The sequence below is a fragment of the Psittacula echo genome (assembly GCF_963264785.1).
Source record: "Psittacula echo genome assembly, chromosome: 3".
Classification (NCBI taxonomy): domain Eukaryota; kingdom Metazoa; phylum Chordata; class Aves; order Psittaciformes; family Psittacidae; genus Psittacula; species Psittacula echo.
The window spans coordinates 114,410,902-114,436,326 of NC_137736.1; the positions used below are offsets into that span (position 1 = coordinate 114,410,902).

Sequence of the window (25,425 nt, forward strand, 5' to 3'; positions counted from 1 at the left end):
TTCCAGTTATGTTTTTCAGTCTGATTTTTTTTTGACAGTAAAATAACAAAAACAACTATTTTGCGGTGATCAGAGTGTTTGAAAAAGCATGTATTTTCTGAGCAGCATGTTACATTTACAGAGCATAAACAAGCATGTAACCGCGTGCATTTCTCTATGAATCAAAAATACACTGATTCTATTCAAAGTCAAGAGGACTACTTCTACACTAAGTCATTCTTCGATCTGTCAACACGAGTTTCTTTTCTAAGACCTCTATATAATGCATATTATAGCCAGTATTGGTTTTTTTCCAATTAGTAATTGTCTTACTGATCTGAATGGGTTCTCCCAGCATTTTACACAGAACGGCAGGCAGCAATTAGCTGGTGACAGCTTCTTGGTCAGAACTAACTTGGGCTGGATTGTAACTTGCTATAAGCAGGCTGGCCAGCCAGCCACTGTAAACCACTTCCATTTTAAATGACAAAGTAATTAAAATATTGGAAGCAAAGAATGCCTTTTGTTCCCCCCCCCCCTCTTTTACGGGGAGGAAAAAAAAGAAAAGAAAATGTTGTGCTGTCTTGGCATAGAGAATACTTTGAGGTCCTTGAAAGCAATTTAAAAGTGTTTTACAATCCCTTGGTTTCTTTGGTCCTGGAAAATGGATGCTGTATCAGAGGGCCTTAATCCTGAGAAACTAGTGAACATCTGAAGGTGACAGTGAAAAACAAGTCATAAGGAAAACTATCATCACTGCACATAAGGAAAGCCTGCTTTGCTCTCTGCTCTCCAAAACAACGACACACTCAACCTGCTTGAAGCCCGTGCCCAGTCCAGACATGCACATCTCGGGATGATGAAGGCTGAGGACGGAGCACCCGCACAAGACATGAGGAAAGGAACGAGGAAACAGGCAGAAAAACGGAAGGCGGGGAGAGGCCAGGTGCCGCTGAGACACGGAGACTCAGACGCGATGGGAGTGAGATGTGGACACGGCGAGCGATGGCAGTGACTGGTTGGGACAAGCGAAGCCGAGGAGGAGCCGGTGGAAACGCTGCTGGGCAGCCTCGGAGCCCGGGATCGGCTGTCCCACGAAGGCAAAGCACAGCAACGATCGGAGAACGGAGCAGTGAGGGGCAAGCCGCACCCCGCAGCGGTAGCGCACCCCCCCGGTAAGGGCAGCGGCGGGCAACGGCTGGCGGCGGGGTGGGACAGGCAAAGGGGCGTGGAGCCGGCGGGCTGCGCGGACGGCGGGAGGCAGAAGAGGGAATAGCAAAGGCGGGGGAGAACGAGCGGCATCTCCACCCGCCCGCAGGGCAGGCGAGCACCCCGCGCTCCCGCCCGCAGCTCCGCCCGCACACGCTCCGGTTGTTTGCCCCCCGGGCTGCACCGCCCCTGCCGCAGTTTCACTCTCCTCCCGGCGGCTGAGCCGCCCCCCAGAAGGCAGAGCCATGTGAGCGGGACCCGCGCAGCCTCCGCCGGCACGTCCGGGATGTGAACGGCCGCCCGGCCGCCCCCAGGGCAGGAGTCACGCCGGCGTCCAGCCCTGCCCCGGGCCAGCATGACCGAGGTTAAAGCCAAGGAACCCCGGCCACCGCCGCCGGCCAGAGACGGGGCGGTCCTGCTGGAGGGCCAGCCCGGCCGAGACTCCTTCCGCAGGGAAGCGGAGGCCATCGACATCTCCCTGGACGGGCTGATCTACCCCAAGAGCAGCGACGAGGAAGAAGAGGAGGAGGAGGAAGAGGACGAGCCGGGGCAGCAGCAGCAACAGCAGCCGGACAAGGAGCAGGACCGGGACTCCCTCTCCTACCGGCCGGCGAGCGGCTGTCTCTCGGACACGGTTCTGGACACCTTCCTGGTGCCCGCAGCTCATGCCAGCTCCGCCGTGCCCTCGGCGCCCTGGTCATTCTTCGGGGCTGAGGCGGCGGAGGCACCCGACGACGCCATGAACCGCTGCCCCTCGCAGAAGGCGGGCGAAGCCGCCCCAGGACCGCCTGGCCTCTCGCAGCCCCCTCCGCGGCCCGTCCCGCTCTGGCCGGCCGGCGAACCGCTGACGGCCGCCGCAAAACCGCGTCCATCGGGCCCGGGGGGCGGCGCGGAGGGTCCCGGCGCGGCTCCCAAGGGCGATGCGCGGGGTGGGGACGCGGGTCAGGAATACCTGCACGTACCTCTGCTGCCGCTCAACTCGGCCTATCTGGCCTCGCGCACGCGGCAGCTGCTGGACGTGGCGGAGTTCGACGGCGGCGCCTCGGTGCCGCGCTCCCCTCAGCCCGCCGTGGACCTGCCGGGATACGGTTACCCGCCGCCCGACGGCAAGGACGGGCACTTAGCATACGGCGACTTCCAGCCGGCTCTGAAGATCAAGGAGGAGGGGCTCGGCCTCCCCACCCCGTACACGGGCGGCAGGGCTACCCCTGCCCCGGGCTGCGCCGACTTCCCGCAGCCCCCGCGGGCCGGGCTGGAGCCGTCGCTGGAGTGCGTCCTCTACAAGACAGAGCCCACCCTCCTCGCCGGGCCCTACGGGCCGCCGGCGGTGGTAGCGCCTCCCGACAGCCTGCCCTCCACCTCGGCCGCGCCGCCGGGCCTCTACCCGCCCCTGGGTCTCAACGGGCACCAGCCCCTGGGTTTCTCAGCGGCGGTGCTGAAGGAGGGCTTGCCCCAGCTGTGCCCGCCCTATCTCGGCTACGTCCGGTAAGGGGGTGGCAAGGGGCGGTGGGCCCTTTCTCGGGGATTCCCTCGCCGATGGGGCGGGCTGCAGGGTCACGTTGCCGGCGGGAGAGCTTCGCACCCTCACCAAAGGAGGGTGGCCCTGCCGCGGGGAAAGGGACCAGCACCCTGGGTGGTTGTACCAGGGTGAGAGGGGTCGACGCCCCGAGGAGCTGTGCCGCGAGGAGAGGGGCTGGCATCCCGGGCGGCGCGTGGAAGGTGCTGAGCCAAGCTGTGCCCGGCGGGGCGCCATTCTGGTTTTTAGGCTTTAACTGCAGCCGCGTTTCCGTTTTCTGTACGCTTTGTGCACGGCTGGGCTGTGTGAAACCAGCGCAGTGTTAACTTCGCGGGCGGCACTTCCCAGATCCTTTTAGCATCATAACGGCCCGGGAGAAAATGCGTTCCTGTAGCTATGATGGTTCAGTGCCATCCGAAGTCTGAGCAAGCGACCAGCTCTAGGGAGAGGGAGAAGTGTGCTCTTCAGGCACTCCTCACTGACAGCGAGACAGTATTCATAGCTACTGTAATATCTCAAAAATGCTGCTCCCAGCTTGGGGGAAAAAAACCAGCTAATTTCATCCCCCCCGTCCCCCCCCCCAAAAAAAAAGATGTAAACACTTGTACATTGATCTGTTAGCACGAAACAGCATACTGTCATGCCAAGATGATGTGCATTACCTAGAAACAGATGCAAAGATATGTATATGTAATGCTACACTTTCAACTGAAATCCTTTATTTTTGTAAATGTAATGGCTAATTAGGCTAATCTGTTTCATTTCTTGGAGAGAAATTGGGAAATACGGTCGATATGCTCATTAGTTAGCTACTGATGATAATGCTGCAGCTGAATGAGAGGTAACAAATTGGTTAATAAAGATTTTTCTAACTGAGGTGAAACTTAGTCATGCCCCGTGTGAAATAGGCTTTTGGAATTCATTTGACTTCTGATTATGTCTCTGCGCTATTCTATGTACAGGAAAAAAGTGTTAGTTTGACTTCATTCACAAGAGCTGTTGATCTGAGGAAGATGAACATTTTAACAAATAGTTTCTAAATTGTACCTTTTTAGCTAATATAAATTCAAATACAAATATCCTTTTTGACCATCACTTCCCTGTTTAATGACTAGCTGGATGTTACAGATGTCACTTTCACCCTGGTAGAGACAAACTCCTAAGCAGAAAGGCAGTCATAGATTTTTAACTTGTCCATCTGTAGCTTGATCACAAATACAAAAGGGGAATTTTTAATACAGAACTGATCAATAAAGGTAAGTAGTTACCTGTTGCAAAACTACATATTTAATTTCTCTTAAATCTTTTCTTTTGAAGGCCAGAGACAGAAACCAGCCAAAGTTCTCAATACGGCTTCGAATCGCTGCCCCAGAAGATTTGTCTCATCTGCGGTGATGAGGCTTCTGGTTGCCACTATGGAGTACTCACCTGTGGGAGTTGTAAAGTCTTCTTTAAAAGGGCAATGGAAGGTACTACGTGATGCCATTGTTCCTAATTATCTGAGATATATCTTTCTAGGTACTGCTAAGGACATACTGGTTATTTATTACTGATCTTTAAAAATATTATCACTGTAAGTCATGCTTGTTGTTTTGGTGATTGTTTAAGTATTGCAGTAAATGCTGACTAAATTCTTTCATAATTGATTTTGCTAGTATTATTTCTTTTAATTATTTTCAATTTATTATTTAGTGTCTTTCTGAGTAAACAGAGTTGCATAAAAATCTTGTGTATTACACAGCTTCTTTTAAAAAGTGTAAATGCTACTCAAAGGAAAGTTTTGTGGGTCTTAACTAGAGATAGGCAGATAAGAATTCATTTTGGCTTTATTCTCTTCTTGAAGTCTTGGAATTTTTCTGGCTTGCAGGATACAAAATTTGGCTTCCTGAGAATTATGGAAGTTTTTCAAGTTCCACTGAACTATTTCAAGACATAATAATAATAAATGGGTTTAATTTGTTCCAAATATTTTTTAAATTATAAAGTCAAGCTGCAGGTTTAATAAATCAGTAGCAATATTTATGTTTATTTATTTTTTTCTGGATTTTATTTTATGTCTTGTCCAATGAGATTTTAAATACGAACACAAGAGCAGACTGCTTTATACAGTTCAACTGATGAAGCAGTAAAACAAATTCTGCTACATTTTATGCTTTGTCTCCTTTTCTGATTATTAACTGATCCTGTCAAAATGAGGATATTCCAATTTCTACTCCTTATACTTATGCAAAAATCCTTGTTACAATGTATAGGATTCCTTAAAATAAAAAAAAAAAATTGCATTGTGTATTTTCTTGTTGTGACACATAGTTTACTCCATAAAGCTGAACTTTATGGACTTTATTGGTCTTCAGATGAAGAGGGGAATATTAGAAAATTAAAAGCTTAGCAGAATAATGTAATTAGAATTTTCGTTTCAGTGTGCTGTTACTTTTTAAGCATATACTCGTGTTCTCAGCGTACTAGATACTTACAAAGTGGTAACGCTAGACTAGGTGGGCTGGGTGGACTTTAGAGCTAGTGCTGCATTTTCTGTAATACATTTAATGAGATTCAAGAGAAAGTCATTAGAAACATGCATGCTCGACTGTGAGGAAAACACTCGTCTCTTTAAGTCCTTTATGGGAATACAGCGAGGTTTCGCTGTGTTAACTGGGCTTTTGTTTTGGCTTCACATATTTTTGCTATGTTTTGGGAAATCAGCCATATACTTTGAAGAAGTCATGAAGCTCAAGTTTTAAGAATGAGTATATTGTAATTTATGAGCTCCGTATTTTAAAGTAAGTTTCATTATTCACTTTTCACCTACACAGTAATATTTTATTTTTTATTTGAATTTGATCCTATCACTCTTGAATTTCATCTCTTGCCTAAACTAGTATCCAGTTGTGTTTGTGCAGTAGGTGAACCTACTCAAAACCATACTCTATTATTGCTCAGCTTACCTATTTTAATGATAAATGTTAAGAAGGCATATAAATTGCTGGTAGAAACATCCTAAAGTTGTTTTCACTGATTATTTAATCAAAGCCCATAATTGAAGAATCTTTCCAGATTAAGAATACAGATGAACAGAGAAATAAGAGATCAACATTGCTACACAAACACAAGGCTTACATTTTGCAAAGCAACTTCGTACTTCCATTTTTCAAATGATTCCAGAGACTGAGTATGGTGAGGAAGTGTTTGTTTTTTTTAGGAAGTACGTGCAAAGAATGGACAGCTACCTCAGAAATCTGACTATGATGAGAAAAAATAGAGGTTATCAGGTATAATGGGAAGAAATGAGCAATGTGGGCATGAGCAAGATGAACAAATACATTTAGCTGCTTTTGTCTAGAAAGTGCAAGTTTACAGAGAGTTCCTTAAAGAGATGGATTTCTTATTTTAATGGAAGCATAGGATATAATTAGTGGCATTAAAATAATCCCATTTATGGATAGATAATTTGATTTCATACAGACTTAAATGACTTTTTTGTTTATTTCTTATGGGAAATAAAATTACTGTCAGAGTAAGTACTCTGACAAAGTAAGTACTCTGACAAATTGCTTTCCTGTAAGAAGAAACTACTGAAAATACAAAAGAAAATAGCATTTAAAAATTCATAGTGGCAATTTTATAAATCATTAAACATTTTTCTTATGTAAAATGTCCTCCATATTTTTTAATTGGAAATTAATTATTTACCTTTTTAAATTTTTAGTACTACTATAAATGTCATCTTTTTTTATAATAATATTTTTAATAATAGTTCTTGAAAATAAGATGTTAAACTGTATGTGCAACTTCACAATTAAAACTTTTCAGATATTTCCCATAAAATACTGATCTCTATGAGAAATTGAAACATGATTGGAATTTTCTATATTTCAAGGTTTTTTTGAATGTTATGAGTTTTAAAGGGGATAGTTAACAGGGTGCACAATATAGTGGCATTGAATTTGTAGGAATATGTCTGTTTATTTTAATTATTTCTGTAATCTCAGATATTTTGGCTGTTTTGAATCTAGTAGCCTATATATTTATTTTTTTTTTCACAGAAATTGTCCTATTCATACAGCATTTTACTCTTCCCCCTATGTGTGGAAAATACTGCACTAGTTAAATGCTTCCTTTGGGATAAAACAGACCACTACGTTGTTCAGAAAGCTCCCATTATCCATCTCTAGTATTTTTGAAATAAAGCCAGCACTTATATAAAATGCTTAGACTGAACAATAATTTAAAACTATATAGGTGAACTGGGAAATGTGTATATACTAAGTGTGTTTTAATCATACATTTGAATGCAGCTAGTAGATACACAGCTTATCAGGGGGTTAGAACTGTGTGAAGATCACGAAGATGAAAGTGTAAATTTAGCCATAGAATGTTGGCAATGAATTGTTACATGATTTGGTAGATATTTTCTTGTCTTTTGGGCTCTTGGCTCCCCATATGTGCCCATATACCAAAGAAAAGGAAGGTGTGAATACAATAAACATATTTTACTGTAAGCAGAATCTTGAGGTAGCTTAAACAAAAATGCAAGTCTTTTTGGGGGGAAATGGTAGTATAGCAGATACGGAAAATAGTTACTGCTGGAATTGAGGAGGGGGCTTCATTATGCTGAAAGATCTTTAAAGCATTTTAAAAAACCTTGTAATTTGATTTCACATTAAGTGAGTCAAGAGACTAGTTAATCAGTTCTTTGTAAGAGACCAGCATAAAATGTATAACTTTTAAATGAAGAAAAAAAAGAGTTTCGTAGAAAACCCATGCAGGACAACCATGATCAAGGTGCTTGCGTTAACACTGTAAAATTTCTGTCCTCAACAGGAACCCAGTGTGTGAAGTTTTGAGAGTCTGGAGTTACACTGTTCAAACGTGGTTTCTTGGTGGCTTACAGTCCTGTCTTGTTGAAATCATCTCATTTGAAGTAGTTTTACTAATGAAAAATTAAAATTACCTAAATCCTGAAATAATTCCAAATGCTGTGCTTCCTATATGAGGTCCCACTTCTCATTTTTGACCTATATTTATATGTGCACTTTATTTATATTATTGACATCTAATGAAGAGTAGTTGCTCAAACCTGAAGAGTTTGAGGCCAACATAAATGCATGATATTACAGCAGGTGGGTCAGAAGTTCACTCTTGGCTTGTTTAAATACCTGGGACCCTATTGCAAAATTGATGAAGCGATTGTATGGCAGATTTGTCTAATTTTAGTTTGTGCTTTAAGCTCAAGGTAACAGCTCAGTGCAGATAGTGGTATCAGGGAATAAGCTTAACCATGCGTGGTAGATAACATTTAACTGACAGAGTGTGAACTTCTCAGAGACCTGCATTTGGCAAACTCTACCTGGCAGAAAGTTGGGTTTTCAAGGAGTTTTCACTCTCTCTGTGTGGAGAGGCACCATGGAGGAAAGTGGAGGAATTAAAGATGAGCTACACCTACACAGTAGGAAGGCTGACAATGACTTCAGCCAAACTTTCTGATAAAGTTTATCTGACTTGTGTTATGAATAGGCAATTTTGTGATGACAGTGTGGTGCACTACATAAGTAGTGAAATACCATGCATAAGGAAAATTGCAGGGCTAAACAGTTGTTCTTTTCTATAGCCTAAGAATGTAAAATGGCACAACATGCCAAATATTTTTAAAAGTGCCAACCACTAATGGAAAATCCTCTTTGAAAACAGAGTGAAATGCAATCTATAGAGACCCTTTTGGTTCCTTTTTTCTCCTAACTCCGCAGGGATTTCTAATTTTTAATCCAACTTTCCAGGCTAAATCTTGGGATCAGAATTTGGTACAGTGTGTACTGTAGGTCTGATAATGGTGTAAATTTCACGAAGTAGGAAAACATACAAACATACAAAAAACATACATATGGCAGGTTGAGAGGTGAAAATGCTTTTCACTTAATATAACAGATTTAATATTATTAAAACTTTTATTTTGCATATGACCAAAATGTGTTGATGTGCAATAAGGTAAGCGTGTTTCCAGATTCAAATACATGAAGTTACTTCAGTGAGGGTCCTAAAATTCAAGTGTGAAATGTCAGTTTAGTGAGAATAAAGAATTTCCATTACGAAAAGGGAAAAGAAGAAGAAAATCTAATCCGATACACAATTATATATCTTCATCATGCTTCTAACTTCAGAAGTGTTTGTTGTTCAGCCATTTGACAAACAATTTGGTGAATTGATCCGTATGAGGCACAACAACTGAATGAGCTCAGATTGCAGTTTGTTCTGGTACTTTGGCTATTGTGTTAACACTGGGCTTCGTACGGCTCTTACTGTGATTTACTACGCTTCTTTCCAAATAGACATGGCTTGGAACATACTCAGCTGTGGAAATGTGAATTACTGAAATTTTTGGCTTAACTTTCTGTAGGATTTTAGAAGTGGTATTCAATATTGCATTAAAACATCTTTTCAGATGGAATAGAAGCTATTTCAAGTAGTATAAAACTGCATGCTTGAAAGAACACTGGCAGCTGACTGCTCAGTGTAGCTGATACCCCTCTGTTCTAACTTCACATATGCAAAATCTGAGTAATCTTCAGTTCATTTTACACTGAATGGAGAGAAACAGCAACTTCTAGGAAGTCATTCACTGCATTAAATATTTACTTGGGATGAAAATAACAGTATCATAACAGTAACTATTTCTCAGCACTGAGTATAAAGGAGTGTCTGGTGAGGATGTGCACTGTCTGTGTTTAGTAATGTGAATCCCACCCCCACTGTCAATATAGCTAATGCATTTCTGTAGTGCATAAAAGAAATAGTAAACTACTTATTTCATATTATGTGAAGTAGTATATATGAGAAGTATTACGTATTATATATATTTTTTATATTTAAATGATGCTTAAGTGCTAAAGTACTTACAAATTTTATAACATAAGTCTATGAAATGTAAGTATTTATAGTCAAACTGTTACCTGCTAAAAATAGGTTTAGGTTTGATGGCCTCCATCTCCTTAAGCTGTCTATCTGTTCCACAGTACTGATGATGCACAAGTAAGAGCTGTTTCTTTAGAAACTACAGAATAGAAAGACTTAACAAATGGTATGTTAGAATCTGCTATTACGTGTAGTGATATACATCTGCACTTCAGTGGTTTCCTAGTTAGACCTAGTCACAGGTCCTGCATTTTCACAAGTGGTTATTGCATCTGAGCACATTTCAACAACGTGGAATCTTTCGTATCTTAAACATAGAAAGAGCTATAAACAGATACTGAGATCCAGAAGAATATTACCCTGTCCTTGTCCTATTGTTATGGTGCCATCTTCTCTTGTCCTCGAAGACAGTATTTTATGTGAAATTTGTTTCACCCAGCTGTAGGCATTTACAATGTGCAATATTTGGACTAATCACTTTAAATGCTCTTTGGAGAGCAATAGGCTATTAAAGAACCAAATTTAGACATTTGCTCAAGGTAAATTGCATCCTAAGGTGCCTGTTTTTCTCTCGTGCCCAAGAAGGGATCAGAAGAACAAATGGCACTTTAATGGTACACACCTGAAAGAGTTGGAGTGGTTTTAAAGTAGTTTTTGTGTTCAAATTATTATTATTTATGAGAAATAGACCCCTTACTGACAAAAAAGCTGACTGAAAATGGTGACCAAGGAACAGTTTTGACACGGCGCCATAAAAAAGAACTGGAAATACTGACTTGCAGAAGCCAGCATCTCCTTCTGAAAATTATTGGCTGTGGAATATTTTTTTACTGTTGCTATTTCCCATATTTACACTCAGAAAAGACTTTACGTGTTAAGATGTTGCAGTGGTAAACAATTTGTGATAAACCAACAAAGTTGGTTCAAGGCAAACCAACTGCAAATCAGTCTGAATTTTGCAGGATCAACAGGATCATACCTTGCAGCTCTGTCCAGAAGTGAATGAAAACAGAATAGCAATGTTTAACTGTTCTGTTTTGTTGAAATTGTAAAAACAGTGTGCTCAGGTTGCTGTCTGGAGAAGTGATTTTGGCTAGAAAGAGACAATGGTGTTGGAAGGATTCACAGCAAAAGCCAGGAAGATCTTGAGCTAAGGATACAGAAGGCAAGTGTCAGTCAAGGATGTTGCAAACATTGGAAGTGGTTTGTAGAAGAGAAGGAAAGCAGTGCAAGATACATGGGAGTTTGAAAAAGGTTCATGCCTGCTAGAGAAACCAGTTTGTTTGGTCCTTTGAGCAAAAAAACCTGAGAGAGGACTTTACGATTACATGCTTAAACCAGCATATTGGAAGAACACCAAAAGGTTGTTGTAAGTAGAATAACATCAAAAAATACTTGTAAATCTTTTCACCAAAGCAAAATACACTATATAAAAGAAAACAACCCTAGGTTTGACTTAGGAATGACCATTTTATGGTTTTCCCTTCATTTTGATCAAAACATTTTTCCTCAATCCTTTTTTCGTCACATGAATTAAGGCAAAGGAATGAAGAACTAGTTTCACAAAGATGAAGGAATTACTAGTACCTTTTGTAATCACAAACCCCATCAGTAAGAAGGTAGTGAGGTAAGGCAGTCACCCACGATATGAGAGCTATGTTCATCATCTCCATTACCTGAAGAGAGTCAAACATACCTTTCTTTCCTCGCAGCCTTAACCACCAGGATGTTGGATGGCTTGGGATGCAATCATTCTTTATTGTTTTTGCTTTGAACTACATTATTATGAAGAAAGGAATTCCACATTATTTCAGCTAGAAGAGGATTCCAGGATGGAACATATTCACAAGTTACTCTGCTATCCACTCTTTGCCCTCTTTGGTCCATTGAATTGTACATTCTTTTCTGTGAAGTGGATTTGCATCAGTAGCAGGTTTTTATGCCAGTATGGACTACATAGTAGTCAGGACACCTGCTTAAGGGTTTGGAAATGAGAATTTTATTTCAGTGGACAAAGGGGAGTTGGAAGCAAGTTCCCCACTATCGAGCTTTTTACAAACAGATCATGAGCAGTAAAGTCTGGGGGGATGTGTTTGGTGTGGTGTGTTTTTTTTTTTTTTAAGTGGTTAGAATATTATGTCTCCCTTCTGGGATTTCTTTAAGAGAAAATGTTAGCATAGAAATGAAATTGGTATTAAATTACTAAAAAACATTTGAGGTGTGTGGAATCTTAGAGACTGTAATGGACTGTAATGGCATACAGGGAAAAACTTCTTTACTGTGAGAGTGACAGAGCACTGGAACAGGTTGCCCAGGGGGGTTGCGGAGTCTCCTACGTTGGAGATATTCAAGGCCCGGCGGGACAAGTTCCTGTGTGATGTACTCTAGGTTACCCTGCTCTTTCAGGGGGGTTGGACTAGATGATCTTTTGAGGTCCCTTCCAACCCTTGGGATTCTGTGATTCTGTGATTCTGTGAAGGACGTATTTTCAGTATTTCAAACTGTGCAGTAGATTCCTAGTTCTTCAGGACCGAAGCTTATAAACCCATATAGTGAGAGGTGAACTCAACCGACATTTGCTATTTTGCACATTGAAAGAGTGTAAATAGAAGAGTGTCAGATCAGAACAAAAGTCAGTTTTGCTGCATTTCCCACTACTGATGATGAGCTAGGATAGACTGTTTGCCGTAGTTAAAGAAAAATTATCAGAGCAAGTGCAGAGTAATCCTTAATCTAGTATTGTCTTAGCTTGTAGAAGCCAGTTTTACTCAAAAGCTACATCTGTTCCATTATGTTTAGTATAGGTATATTCGTGAAGATGTTTTCCATTTTGTTTATTTTGAAACCACGTTTATTATTGGCTTCCACAAGAACCCCTGACCAGGAGTTCCAAATTTAGTTATGTTAAGAGTCATTCCTTTGGTTTTGGTTTGATTTTGTTTGGTTTGGTTTAAACCTGTTGATTTTATTGGTACTTTTGAAAAATAAGAGAGAAGGCATGTTGGTAGTAAAATATTGAGCAAAAACTGGAAACTAGCACTTAGGAAGCAAAAAATTAACATTGAGAGAGATTTGTCAATCAAATAATTTGCAAAGAGATGCAATGGATGGCTTAGGCAGAAGTCTAAAACTAGACTAAATATGCCATGATATATTTTGCAAAGAACAGTCCACCAGTGGTGGGGATAGGATGATTGTATACAGAAGTGTTGCCAATTTTGAGTGCTACAGGGAGGTGGAATCATATATGGGGGAGAGAAAAAAGATTGGCTAAAGTACTTGTATTTACAGGCAGGAGGAACTGAGAGTTCGCAAACAAGTGGTATAGGGGATGTGTGTGTGGAACTAGATGATCTTCAGGTCCTTTTCAACCCGAACCATTCTATGTTTCTATGATTTTCAGTGCTTTGCTTTTGTCCAGGCTGGCAGCAGTTCAGCATAGATGCACTTACCCAAATAACTAATCACTTGCATCTTATACCCCCAGTGCTGATAAAGCCGTATGGTTTCCATATTTTGCATATCTGCAAAATCTCTGCAACACATTAGTTTATTTGAATTATTTTAAGTGACTTACAGCATGTCACTAAGCTTAGATAATAGTGCACTTTTTGAAGACCCCTGCAAGTGCTGCTTCCAGCAGTATGTGGATTAAAATGTCTCAGTGCTTGAGTATGGTCTGTGGAGCAAAACATGTGATCATGTTTGTGTGTGTGGACAATTGGCATTTTGACTGCTTTCTCATTCAAAATTGCCATTAGTCATTACAGCACTTAAAATTGTGTTTGCCTGTTTGAGTTAGGACCGCCACCTTTGCTAACACAAATGGACTTTGCTAGAGGTTGAGAAAAAAGCTGTCCTACAAGAATCTAACATCTGAGTAACAGCTGAGATCACCTCTATATTTTGTCCACGTTCTCAATCAAATCGAGGGCACAAGCTGATACGTTGATATGTTGAGAGAGAGCTACTATGTGTGCTTTCAAAAATAGGTGAAAAATAAGGGTATAGGAAACGTAGCATTGGGCGAATTCTTATGAGAAACTGGCAGTTGCAGAAAGTTGCCAGATTCGTATTTTTGTAAGAAACACAAATACCAGTCTTTACCTTCTGACCTGTGGCCTGGTTATTAGACTACTACCTTTTGTTTGTTTGCTTGTTTGTTTTGGGGGTTCTTCTGTTTGGTTTTTTTTTTTCCTGGTTATGGTAGGGTACTGAATGATTAGCTACCAACTGAACAGGAATTTTATCTTGATGAGGATTTTTGGATACTTTATTAGTATATGCATTTAATGTAACTGCAGTGCTCACATGTTGAAGCCAGTTAACATGTAGATGATCATAAAGACTGAGATACAGCAAGTGTATTTTCAGCTGAATGTTTTAGCATCCCATGAAAACATTACAAAAAGCTTCATCTAACTGAATATTGTCCGTAATTCTGAAATTAGCCAAATATCTGGCATGTGTTCTATTTCTTACGCCAAATGTCTTTCAGGTAGTTGCTGCCACAGTATCAGTTTCTCAGAACTCTGCACAATGGTAGAAATGTTTTCAGAAGTAAACATGTGCACAGATTAATCTCTAGATATGAGATCCACTCAGATGAATGATATAATAAGGAAAGTCCTTGACAGATGAGATTATGAAAAATAATATATATATAAAAAACTGAACCTTTGTTTTCCACATAAGCTGCAGCTGAATCAGAATGAATGGAATACACTTTGGGATGGCAGATGTTGGGTGTTGGGTATTGGGTAGAAGCAAGAAGAGTGGAAAACTCATATGAAGGTATAATTCAAGTGTAGGATGTTACTGGCTTGTGTAGAGTCTTGAAGACAAGGAATTGGTTGACAGTAAGCATCAGCCACTTGAAGTGACTGAGATATTATCAATTGACATCATAATGTCATGGAGGGGGTTGGGTGGTTAGGATTTTGGCTTTTTTTTATTCTAGTATCATGGAGGCTTTATGGAAGAAATAAGCTAGGTGAACACAGAAAAAGATTAGGTCATTGGTCATAATTAGATTCGTAAGTACGATCTATGAAATAGTTATGAAATAATACCTTCTGAAGATCAAAGCAAATTCTTACTGTGTCTAAATTCCAATAACAGACTTCATTTCTTCCATGGTGTGTATTGAACAGAGAGATTATTTAATCCTGTCTTATTTTAAAGTCTAGAACATGCGAACATTGAAGAGTAATTTTCATAATTGTGATTTACTTACAATTTGTTTTGCAAATGTTCATTCTTGGATTTATAACAAGCAGTTTGAGCTGTTATGTAATGGTGAAATAAGTCATGCATTTTAAGTTGAAGTGGAAGTTGAATCTACTAATAACCCCTAAGTTACGAAGTTTTTAAGAGCTGTAGCTAGACTGAAATGTGTAACTCAATTTAAAATTTTACAATTTGATACGTAATGCGGGTTATTTAAATGTGTATTGGTATAAATCAAGCCACTAACTTCTGTTTTTTCAAATAATTTCCTGTTGCAGCAGGAACAATGTTGCCGTTACTGCCTCTACCCGAAGTCCTTAGCCTCCTTTAGCAGTTAGAGCACACGCTTGGGTGTTGGGTATGCAAACCACATCCTGATAACAAGAGTGTATTTTAAATACTGACATCATTCTAGAACTATAAACAGTGTTCTCTTGAGTGCTTAAAGAGACGTATTTCACAATGTGGCACTGGCTTTTGTAGATCAGCATTTTTCAGAGTCATTATAGGGGAATATATGCACCTTGGATGCTACAGTGCTACAATGCTACAATGCCTGTAGCACTGTGACCTGCTTGTATTTACTGCCATACTGGAAATATGTAGTCCATTTTTTGGTCTTGTAATGGACATGGGGTTTATGGACTCAGAGAATGTTGTGTAGACTCAAAAGATTCCCTAGAAAAGAGGTCCAGAAGAGATGCCTTTCAGGGGACCAAAGAAAACCCCCAAAACCAAGACATCCACAAACAAAACCTGTGTTTAAGCATTCCTTTGTAAATTAACTGTACATTAAAGCATCAAAATGCTACAGTGCAGAGATAATCTGATGCTTCATAGATTTTAGTTAAACTAGCAGGGTTTTTAAGCTGTTGTTGCTTATCAAAAGACTGAATGCTTTTGTAGCTAATGAAGGCAAAGCAAGATGAGGAAAAACTGCAAATAGTCCTGAGGAAGACATGTTCAAAATAAGTGTTTTGCTTTCTTGTCTGCTGCTTGAAGCAGGACAGATTTTTATTCATTTGCTTACTTTTGGTAATTTTCCTGTGAGAAGGAATTCTGGATTAGAATTAATGGGAGAAATTAAATGATAATTTCTTATGATTTACTGCATTGCTAAATACTTTTTAAATGCCAGGCAATGCATGAGGCAACTGTTTTAAGTTGCTCTTAAAAATATAGGTAAGGAGTATATTAATTATAAAACAAAATAAATGCTAGCACAGAAACAAATACATTGTTTCATGTGCTTTAGCTCTAGCTCTTTTCTTTTGTTGCAGTAGAATGTTCTTTCTCCTGCATTTTCATCTCAGGATTCATTTTCAGTTTTGTCTTCTGTGGAGAAAAGTTACTGGTGAACAGTTACTCATTTTACCATGTGCAGAGAAAGGACAGAATAGGGTTATAGAAAGCTGAATAACAGCATCCGAGCAGAAGAATCAGCTCAGATTTGTTTGCTACTGGTGACATCAGATGGCTAAGTAAGAGTAATTCTGGTCTAGAAAGTAGTGAAAATTTTAAGGGTCTAGTGTTGATGTTATATTTGGAGGTCCACAACCACAATATACCATGAGGGAAGTATCCATGCTATTTGTACTTCGTGGTAGTTTCTCGTTACATAGTTTGTCCATACTTTTTTGATCCATTTTATTGCTCTCAAAATAAATACTTGTGGTTTTCTTTTTCATGCTTTCATGCTAGGTACTGAAAATACAGACATGCACGGAGGATGATGTGCATAAACAGGCAGATGTTAAAGTTACACCGTACAGGGTAAACCTGGGCTTAGTTTGAAAGGATAAGTGAAAGTTAGCTTTTATTTCTTCTTACTTATGTGCTTAGCTTTGTTTACTTATTCAAAATTAAAATCACAGAAAGTATCAGTATCATACTAAAGTGTAAGAATACATTTTTGTCATTCTCTTCAAGTGAAATTTGGAGGTATCGTTGAAGTTTCTGTCCAAAAGAATGCCAAGATATCAGATGAATTTAATTTTTTGCTCTGCTGGAAGGTGATTGCATTAGAAAGATTCTATTCTAATACAGTAATGACAGGCTTTTCTGAACTGAGACCTTCAGAATTAAACAATAAACTAAGATATAACCTAAACCAAAAAGTTACAGCCTTCTTCTACTAGTCCTTTATGGTTCTGCCGGCTACATCTGTTCAGCCGGGTATTTCAGTAGGTCTAATACAAAACTGCTTCTCCATCAGAGGTGATTTATTCTGCTTAAAGGGCTCTTTTCTGCAGTGCCCCATCTTCCTCATTCAGTTTTCTGTTGGAAACTCCACATCAAATTTACTTAAATTCTTTAAAATCAGGAACAATAACTTAAAACAAAAATAGGTTTGAAAGAAATGAAGCAGTGTATCCTCATGGTTGATTTACTTAAGAAATATCAATAGTACATAACTTAAGCAGTTCATACTGTCTGCTGATTGTTTTGGAATTTCATAGGTGGGGAGTTTCACTCTGAAACAGGCCAGATAAATTATTGTATTTAAATAGTAACACATGATTATTTGAAAGCATAAAATGAAGGAGACCTTTAATGGTTCAAGTAATCTTTGAATCCTCTAATTTTTGGAACATCTATTCATAGTAGAAATTTTGTCATTTTAGAACACAATATTAATCCTGTTTTTCTCTTGCCTACAGGGCAGCACAACTATTTATGTGCTGGAAGAAATGACTGCATAGTTGATAAAATTCGTAGGAAGAACTGTCCAGCATGTCGCTTGAGGAAGTGCTGTCAAGCCGGTATGGTCCTGGGAGGTGAGCTGCTTTTCAAATCTGATTCAGAAAAATAAGCAGTCAAGAACACTACCTTCAATCTGTGGAGTTTAAACCACATTGCTTTCATACTGTAAAGGAAAGAATCACATTAAATGTTGGTTTTGGAAGAATTACCTGATGTTTTACAGCTCTGTATAATTTTTTATTTAATGAGTCTGGAAATCCTAAAAGAAAAATACCTTTCTGTAGGAATCTCTCCCACTCTGTGTGCTTATAGTCATTTTCTTGCAAGGGCAGGAATTGTGTCTTGAGTTTGTATTTATTAATAATTTTGGATCAGAAAATTAGACTTAGGAAAAACATAAGCAAATTGAGATTGACACTAAAATCAAGAATTAGTACTATCCCCTTCACTTTCCTGTTGTGCTCTCCATAACTGCTCTGAGTACATGTCAACATGTACTGTGTTCTACCAAAGAGGGCCTGGTAGTGGTTGCACCAACACTACAGACTTTGCATGCTAGGTGCTGACAGATCCCATCTTTGGGATCCCAACCTTTAGCTCTTGCTGCAACAGATTTGCTTTTTTTATGTGAAATAAACCAAAATTGAGCACTATGCCTTTGAAAACCCACAGGGAATAAATGGTTTAGTATTAGGTAGTCACAGGGCAAGTTTTGCCATGCTAACATGCAAAAATGATGAACATAGAATCATAGAATACTTAGAGATGGAAAGGACTTTAAGATCATCCCACCCTGTATTCCTTTTATGTTTTTCACAAGAACTTTAGCTATATAAAGCTTTGGATCACTACAGAGCTTGAAAATACATGGCTAAGACTGTAAGAAATTAGCTATATAAAGATAATGGAAATAATATGTACGCAAAGGGGATGAATAAGAAAGGACGTTTTCTTCCTAATATAATTTCTTTCTAACATATTTTATTCTAGTGCATCAAATGTCTCTGTCTAACTCTCTGCATTTTCTGTCTTATTTTTGAAGGAAGAACTGGCATTATATACTGTGCATAACTTCATTATCCTGCTAATCTGTGTTCATAAGTTTAAATGTGTAAATAGTTTTCAGACTGATATTTTGATTGCACAGCTCTATGCTTTCAGTGCCTGTAGATACATGGAGTTGGAGGACTCTGCACACATGGCCATCATGTTATCCTTACATTGTATACGTTTATTGGTGATGTGAATCAGTAGTTCCCAAACAGTGAGTGGCAGCAAGCGATAGTGCTGCAGGGAACAGCCAACAGGATGAGAGGATGTCTGTGTTCTGTATTGCACCCCTGAGTCTCCCTAGATCTTCAGCGCTGCCTCTCCTTTGAGTTGTCTTGAAACTGCATCTCTCACAGTGCTGGAGATAATGAGAGCCATCAATCTAATTGGTGTTACTGTCTCTCCCTCCTTCGTGCACCTTGGGCAGTCCGTGCTGCCTCTCAGTAAAGCAAATGGAGCTGACAAGTGTTGGTGGCACTGCACTGGGGGAAGAGGGACAAAAGCAAAAGAACATGACCTTTGGATCCTTCTCAGAGAGAAGTTGTGGTTCAGACCTGGGGTAGCAGTGCAGGAGAAAAACAGTATTACTGTGAGGATAGAACCTGAAACATTGTTTGCCCAGGTTTGGAAGAGGAGAAAGCTGGGGAGGCAGGGGTCCAGAGTGGGCTGTGAAAAATATGTGATAAGAGCGAGACTTGGGAAAGGAGGAGGTGGCAGATGCCTGTCTTTTTAAGGTTGAGGACAACTTGTAAGGTTGTCTTGTGAGGTTTGAGCACCCTCATCTATAAAAGATGTCTCTGCCCAAATGTAGGCCAGAAGATGAGGAAACAAAGATATAAAATTGAAAACACCAAAAAAATCTCAAATTAGGCCATAATGCTCTTTCTTCTGTTACTGTCATCTTTCTTTTCTGCCATTTCTTATAACTTCCTTTATTGTATCACGTGTGGAATGACTTGCCGTGCTGATGAACACACTGATTCATATATGGGATACTACTGGGTAATTTTCCCCAGGACGTAAGTGTCCATAAACAAATTCCCAGTTCATGGAAAAAAAATAAATCATAGTTAAATACATTCTTGAGCATTTTAAATGAGTAAGAATTGTTAGTATTTTAAATATTATATTTATGGTCTATTATACTTTAAGATTGTTTGTGCATTTTCTAATTTTGGCCATTCAGAACTTACATAGATACCCTTTTGTTCTTTCATTCCTGCTACTTAGTTTCTTAATGCTATCCTTCAGTTACTAAATACAGACTTCCAGTATTGCTTAATCAAGGTGAAAAAGACTAAGATTTCACAGGATGTTAACTATAAGATGCTAAGGATTCTTACTACATTAATTAAACCCGCTGCTGGGAGAAGTACACTTATCTTCTACTAAATGTTACTACTGAGTGGCAGCCATATAGCTAGAGAGTATTATATTTCACTGACAACAGTTCCATTTTCTGACCCTGATGTCAAAGCAGTGAAATGAACCTGCATTGTTCTAAAATAAATTGTAGTCAGTTTTAAGTAAATCGTAGACTAGCAACAAAGAGCTTTAGTAACCAGTTTCACTATGTGGTCTGTTTCTTCTTTCTTAGTATATGGAAGGAGAGTATCAGTTAAAGCATACATTCATAATGCCTTAATTGTTGTTCTCTGGGGGACTGTTAATTGTCCTTGAGATTTATAATTGCCTAACTAGACACATTAATCTGTTCCCTTTCTAATCTTCTACCTAATAGGATAGCAGGGAGCTGAGTCAGGTCCTGGAATAAACAAATATACCTAGCTTTTTTTCTTTCAGTGAATCTGTAATTTTCCCAGGCTGGCTATCACAGATTCCTTGTTCAGCTGTATTGCTAAATTAATTCTTTCTTCATTGTTTCAGTCAGCTTTCAGTCCACATTGCAGTGATTACATGCAGACAAATTTGAATTAATTTTTGAGGTAATGTTTTCAGAGGTAGCATCAAAGGGTTTATTAAAATCAAGATCTGTTACTTCTGCTTTGCTGCTTTGTTCCTTTATTTTGTATACACCCTCTTAAGGTGCACGCAGCTTATTCTCCTACACAAGATGCAAGAGCATAGTGACCTGAAAGTCAAAGCCATAGTGTTCTGTCAAGAGCAATCAATATCAATTATTGATATTTTTCACCTGATTACAGGATATGGAGAAGGATAGCGTGATGTTAGACTTTTACTAGAAAGCCCAGCCATTTTAATATGAAATGTCTATTATCAGTAATGTCTGATTGGCAGTATGATTCTCTATGCCTAATTAAAAGAATATTAAAATACAGAATTGTATTTCAAAGAGAAAATCCTAAGGTATTTGATTATGAGAGTAAGTAGATTTTATTTTATTTCTTTATGTTTTCTAGGTACATGTACACAAACACTACTCATGCTATTTGTAATAATTGAGGGTAAGGGAACTGTGAGTACTAAGAAGCATCTTGTTTGGTTGGCTGTCTTAAACTAATGAACATCTTACAAAGAGGTGTGCTGTCTAAATATAGACAGGTTTTAGTATTAAGATTGATAATGGCCAGAGTGGGTTAGTATTCTTTACACATTATAGGACTAAGTGAAGGCATTTGTTTATCTTACAGCAGGAATTTATCTGGATATTTTTGTAAGGAGCAATTAAAAAACTAAGCTGTTGTCAAATATCTGTTGTTTTCTTTATGTCCTTAAGAATTTGCGTTAATTTGACGTGGTCTCCTTGTGGTGGATGGCAAAGGTTCCTGTGAGTTATTAGTCACCTCTGCAGTAGATAGATAACAAGTGGAGTTGCTTTACTGGTGGCTGTTAAGCAACGTAATTGGAAATAAACACATAAACAATTCTGCAAGCCAGTGTGACATTAATTCTGATACATTTAATCACTTGGAAACATGGGTACTTATTAACTACTAACATTTCCATGTGATAAGCACTCTGGTTTCTTTCTTTACTTGTTCTCTGAACTGTAAAAGTATCTGAAGCTATTATTTCAGAGAATACCTGAAATCATTATTTATGAACTATCAAATACATTGTTCCTTCTGGTTTCCTTCATGCCTAAACAATAGTTAGTGGGAAATTCCCAGCATGTTTAAGACTATGTATAGCTTTGTTATGATAGAAATTGGCCCTAGGTCTCTTGTCATAATACGTTGTTTATTCTTTTATGGGTAGTTTTTTTGGTTCAGCTGTAACATAAAGTGCAAGTTTGTGTTTGATTCTTCACTAGGAGTCAGTGATCAACAATATTTATATTTCTACCACAAGTGGTAAAATGTGCATAAGATTTTTGGGGCGCTTGATCCTAAGCTAATTAAACTCACAGTTAAATTAGTGGGAGTATGATCCCTGACTCCACTGGATGATGAGTATGACTGAAGAGCTCATCATTCATATTTATACTGTCAATACTGTTTCTTGAAATCTTGTTTGGTATACTCCCTTTGGATTTTAAATATTGTTTTAATTTAAATCGAGGTTTTGCACTTTTGGGTACAACTTTGTTTTATGTGAAGTGCATAAACATGCATATTTGTGATGCAATAACAGAAAATCACTTTTTCTTTTTAAAGCAAATTTTGGCTTTTTAGATTGTGTTCATCTGCTCAACCTGTCTGGTTCACAAACTGATCCTGCCTCCAATTATGCCAGGGTGCATCAAGAATAGTTGATTTAGGTTATGGCATTCATTCTGTATAAAGTATTTAAAAATTACATAAGGAATCTTCCCATGTATTAATCTTATTTGAAGTTATACTACCCATGTACTACTAATGAATGTTTTGAAAAGGTCAGTTTAATTCTCTGAAGTGTACATCCTTTGTCATCCAAAACGGAAACACTGGATTTTCATAAAATTTTCTGTCTTGTATGGTATGGTAACACCTGAAGAAAATGGAATAAGTATGTTCCTACATACAGTCAATTTTTCTGAACCTTTCTGGTTTACTGTGTAGTTTGGAAGATCAGGAGTTTCCTCAGGAAGAAAGAAATAGATGAGTCTGACTATGCTAGCTGGGTTCCTTACATAAATAGTGGAGAATGGATTCAGAGCATGTGCCTAAGTTTAGTTGTGCTTCCCTGCTGCCATGTCCTGGGATCTCTTTGGTGCACTGGTTGCACTCTGACAGAGCAGTGCTACTTTTAACTAAAATAAAAAGGAGGCAGTGAAAGATGGAGAAATCTTTGTCCCTTTCTTTAGAAGGTGGTAAGTTCCCTTGTCTAATCTTTTGCTTGTAAATAAAAGTACCATTTTTCAAAAGACAATTTGATATGCATGTTATAAACTGGATCTTAATTCAGCCAAATAGGTGCATGCTGTTATGCTTCTGTTTTCACCTCCTGTACTTTCAGAGTGGTTTTTGCATATTGCCATTTTATAATGCAGTTTCTCAGTGGTTCAGCAGTCTGATAGGCATGGATTTTCTTTTCACCCAGTGAAATCTGATGCATCTCTTTTTCTGCTATTGTTAAAGTATGCAACACCTCAATGAGTAAAAATACCCATGTGATTTCTGGATGGTTTTTATAGCAAAACCTTCTCATTCCTTGTTATTTTCTTTAAGGTAAACTTGAAACATGTAAACTTTTTTTTTTTCTTTGTTAGCAGAATGAGTTACCCTTTTTATATTTATTTTTATTTTTGCTATCACCGTGCATTTCTCTCAGTGTCCCACCATCATCTAGATAAGACCATAAGTATCAGTGTCTTCATTCCGTTTTTATCCATTTTTTCACTAAGCCAAACCTCTTTGGCAGAACTAATGATCTAACAGGGTATCCATCACCTTTGAGGAGCTGTTTAAAGCAAATCTGTTCCATGCAGCCACTTCTACATGGATTTGTCCTTTCATTGAAATTTGTAATATGGTAATATGTTACTGAGGGTTACTGTCTTTGAACCCCTAAAGATCTGATTTTCTGTGTCTGTGTGGTGTACTGCGAGACTGTTTCCATGAAAGAAATTTGAAGAGCTGCAACCTAGAGCCCTGTATATTTCCATAGCCATACCAGATGTGGTATCTGTATTTATTTTGGGAAGGCAGTTCTGTTACTTCAGTTTTCTTCAAACCACTGCAGTATGAAAATAGGAATTACATATACTGAGACAGAGAAATTATTCTTCAGAAAATGAAGAGTTTTTTAAGTGTTGGTATGTGGTTTTACAGTATTTGTTGGCATTTCACTCATCCCTTGAATTATGTTTTCTTTCTGGAAAACAGGAGGAATATATTACCCTACAGATCGTCAAAACAGAATTTAGCCATGAGACTGAAATGCCTTTATGGAGCTGGAGGAAAGGAATTTCTGTGTGTAGTAATGAATTACTAGCATTTTTGTTCCTGAGTATTAGGGAGAAAAAAGAAACAGGATCCTTAAGTTAACACTGAATAGAAACTGAGTTGTAGAGCCAGCTGGCTCTGCTGTCAGCACATGATAGAACTGTGGGAACTGAACCAGAAAACACTTTATGAGGTTACTGTAACCTGGAATTCATGGCAATAATTTTAATGGGTGGGTTCTGTTCATCTCTTAGTGAAGGGAGGAGGATATGGAAGTAGGAACTCTTTTTTTCCATGATTATTCTCTAATTATATAAATAGACAAAGAAATAAAAAGCTTACTCCAAAGACAGTTCTAGTTTCCTTGTATAGATTAAAAGTGCAATCCAGCACTACTGGAGAACATTAGTGTTTATGGTTAATTCTTTTTAACGGTTCAACAATTTTCTCTTTCAGGTCGAAAATTTAAAAAGTTTAACAAAATCAAGGTTGTGAGAACATTAGATGCTGCACTCCAGCAGCCAGCGACCCTTCAAGATGAAAGCCAGTCTCTAACCCAAAAGCTGTCCTTTTCTCCAAATCAAGAAATACAGTTTGTTCCCCCAATGATAAGTGTCTTAAGAGGCATTGAGCCAGAAGTTGTCTATGCAGGTTATGACAATACAAAACCCGAAACACCAAGTTCCTTGCTGACCAGTCTAAATCATCTTTGTGAGAGGCAACTTCTTTGTGTGGTCAAATGGTCTAAATTGCTACCAGGTAATAGCACTTCTTATATGTAGTAAATTCTAGTTAAGCAAATATGTCCTAGGATGAGCAGTCAAAAGAGGATATTATTGTCTGCGTGTTAATTAATTCTTAAAAAGTTCTAAAATGATCAAACTTCTGCTTAATCATATAATATATCTGATCAAATTCATTTTAATAAGGGGGCACTTTTGAAGGAATGCATCTAACCATTGAAACTCACTTGAAAAATCAGTAGAAGCCTGGAGAGTTCTGGTATGTGATTGTTAGAGCAGTTTTTCCACCTCAACCCCTCCTAATCTATTACTAATTTTTTTTGTGATAAAAAATGCTTATATTTCTGCATATTCTTTATTCTTACTAAAATGAATTTTTGAAAGTAACAGAGAAAAGCTGTAATAAATAGTACCAATTCAGGCTAAGCAGCTCACAAATAGACTGGTAATGAGAAGTAACTGAATATATGAAGATCCAATTGTGGATTCCAAAAAAAAAATCATGTTATGTATGTACATGTGCTGTATGGTCATAGGGGCCTGATCCTATGGCATATATAAAAATGAATATATCAAGCAGAAAGACTAGAAAGCACAACTTCATGTGAGCTCAGTGTGCCACTTCACTGCTGCAGGAAAATACAGTCCCTATCACTGCTCCTCACCATTGCAGCTTCTGCTTGTCAGACCTCTTGGTTGAACTTTGAGCTATAAAACTGAGAACACCTGGAAAGACAAATGCTCGAAATGCAATCTCAGAACACCTACTCAGCTGTTGTCTAAATGAAAATTATGAACTATT

At 38.9% G+C, this 25,425-nt stretch overlaps 1 protein-coding gene across 1 annotated transcript in view; it reads left to right on the forward strand.

Annotated features, from left to right (window-relative positions):
• Positions 1-1,543: 1,543 nt before the first annotated feature.
• PGR (progesterone receptor) overlaps positions 1,544-25,425 on the forward strand; it is a gene marked incomplete at both ends in the record, with an annotated part of 35,093 nt that continues 11,211 nt past the window's right edge. Inside the window, 4 exons of the mRNA XM_080613455.1 lie at positions 1,544-2,673; positions 4,022-4,173; positions 17,500-17,616; positions 24,337-24,639. Coding sequence (XP_080469581.1) covers positions 1,544-2,673; positions 4,022-4,173; positions 17,500-17,616; positions 24,337-24,639 — 1,702 coding nt within the window. The remainder of the gene's footprint in view (positions 2,674-4,021; positions 4,174-17,499; positions 17,617-24,336; positions 24,640-25,425) is intronic.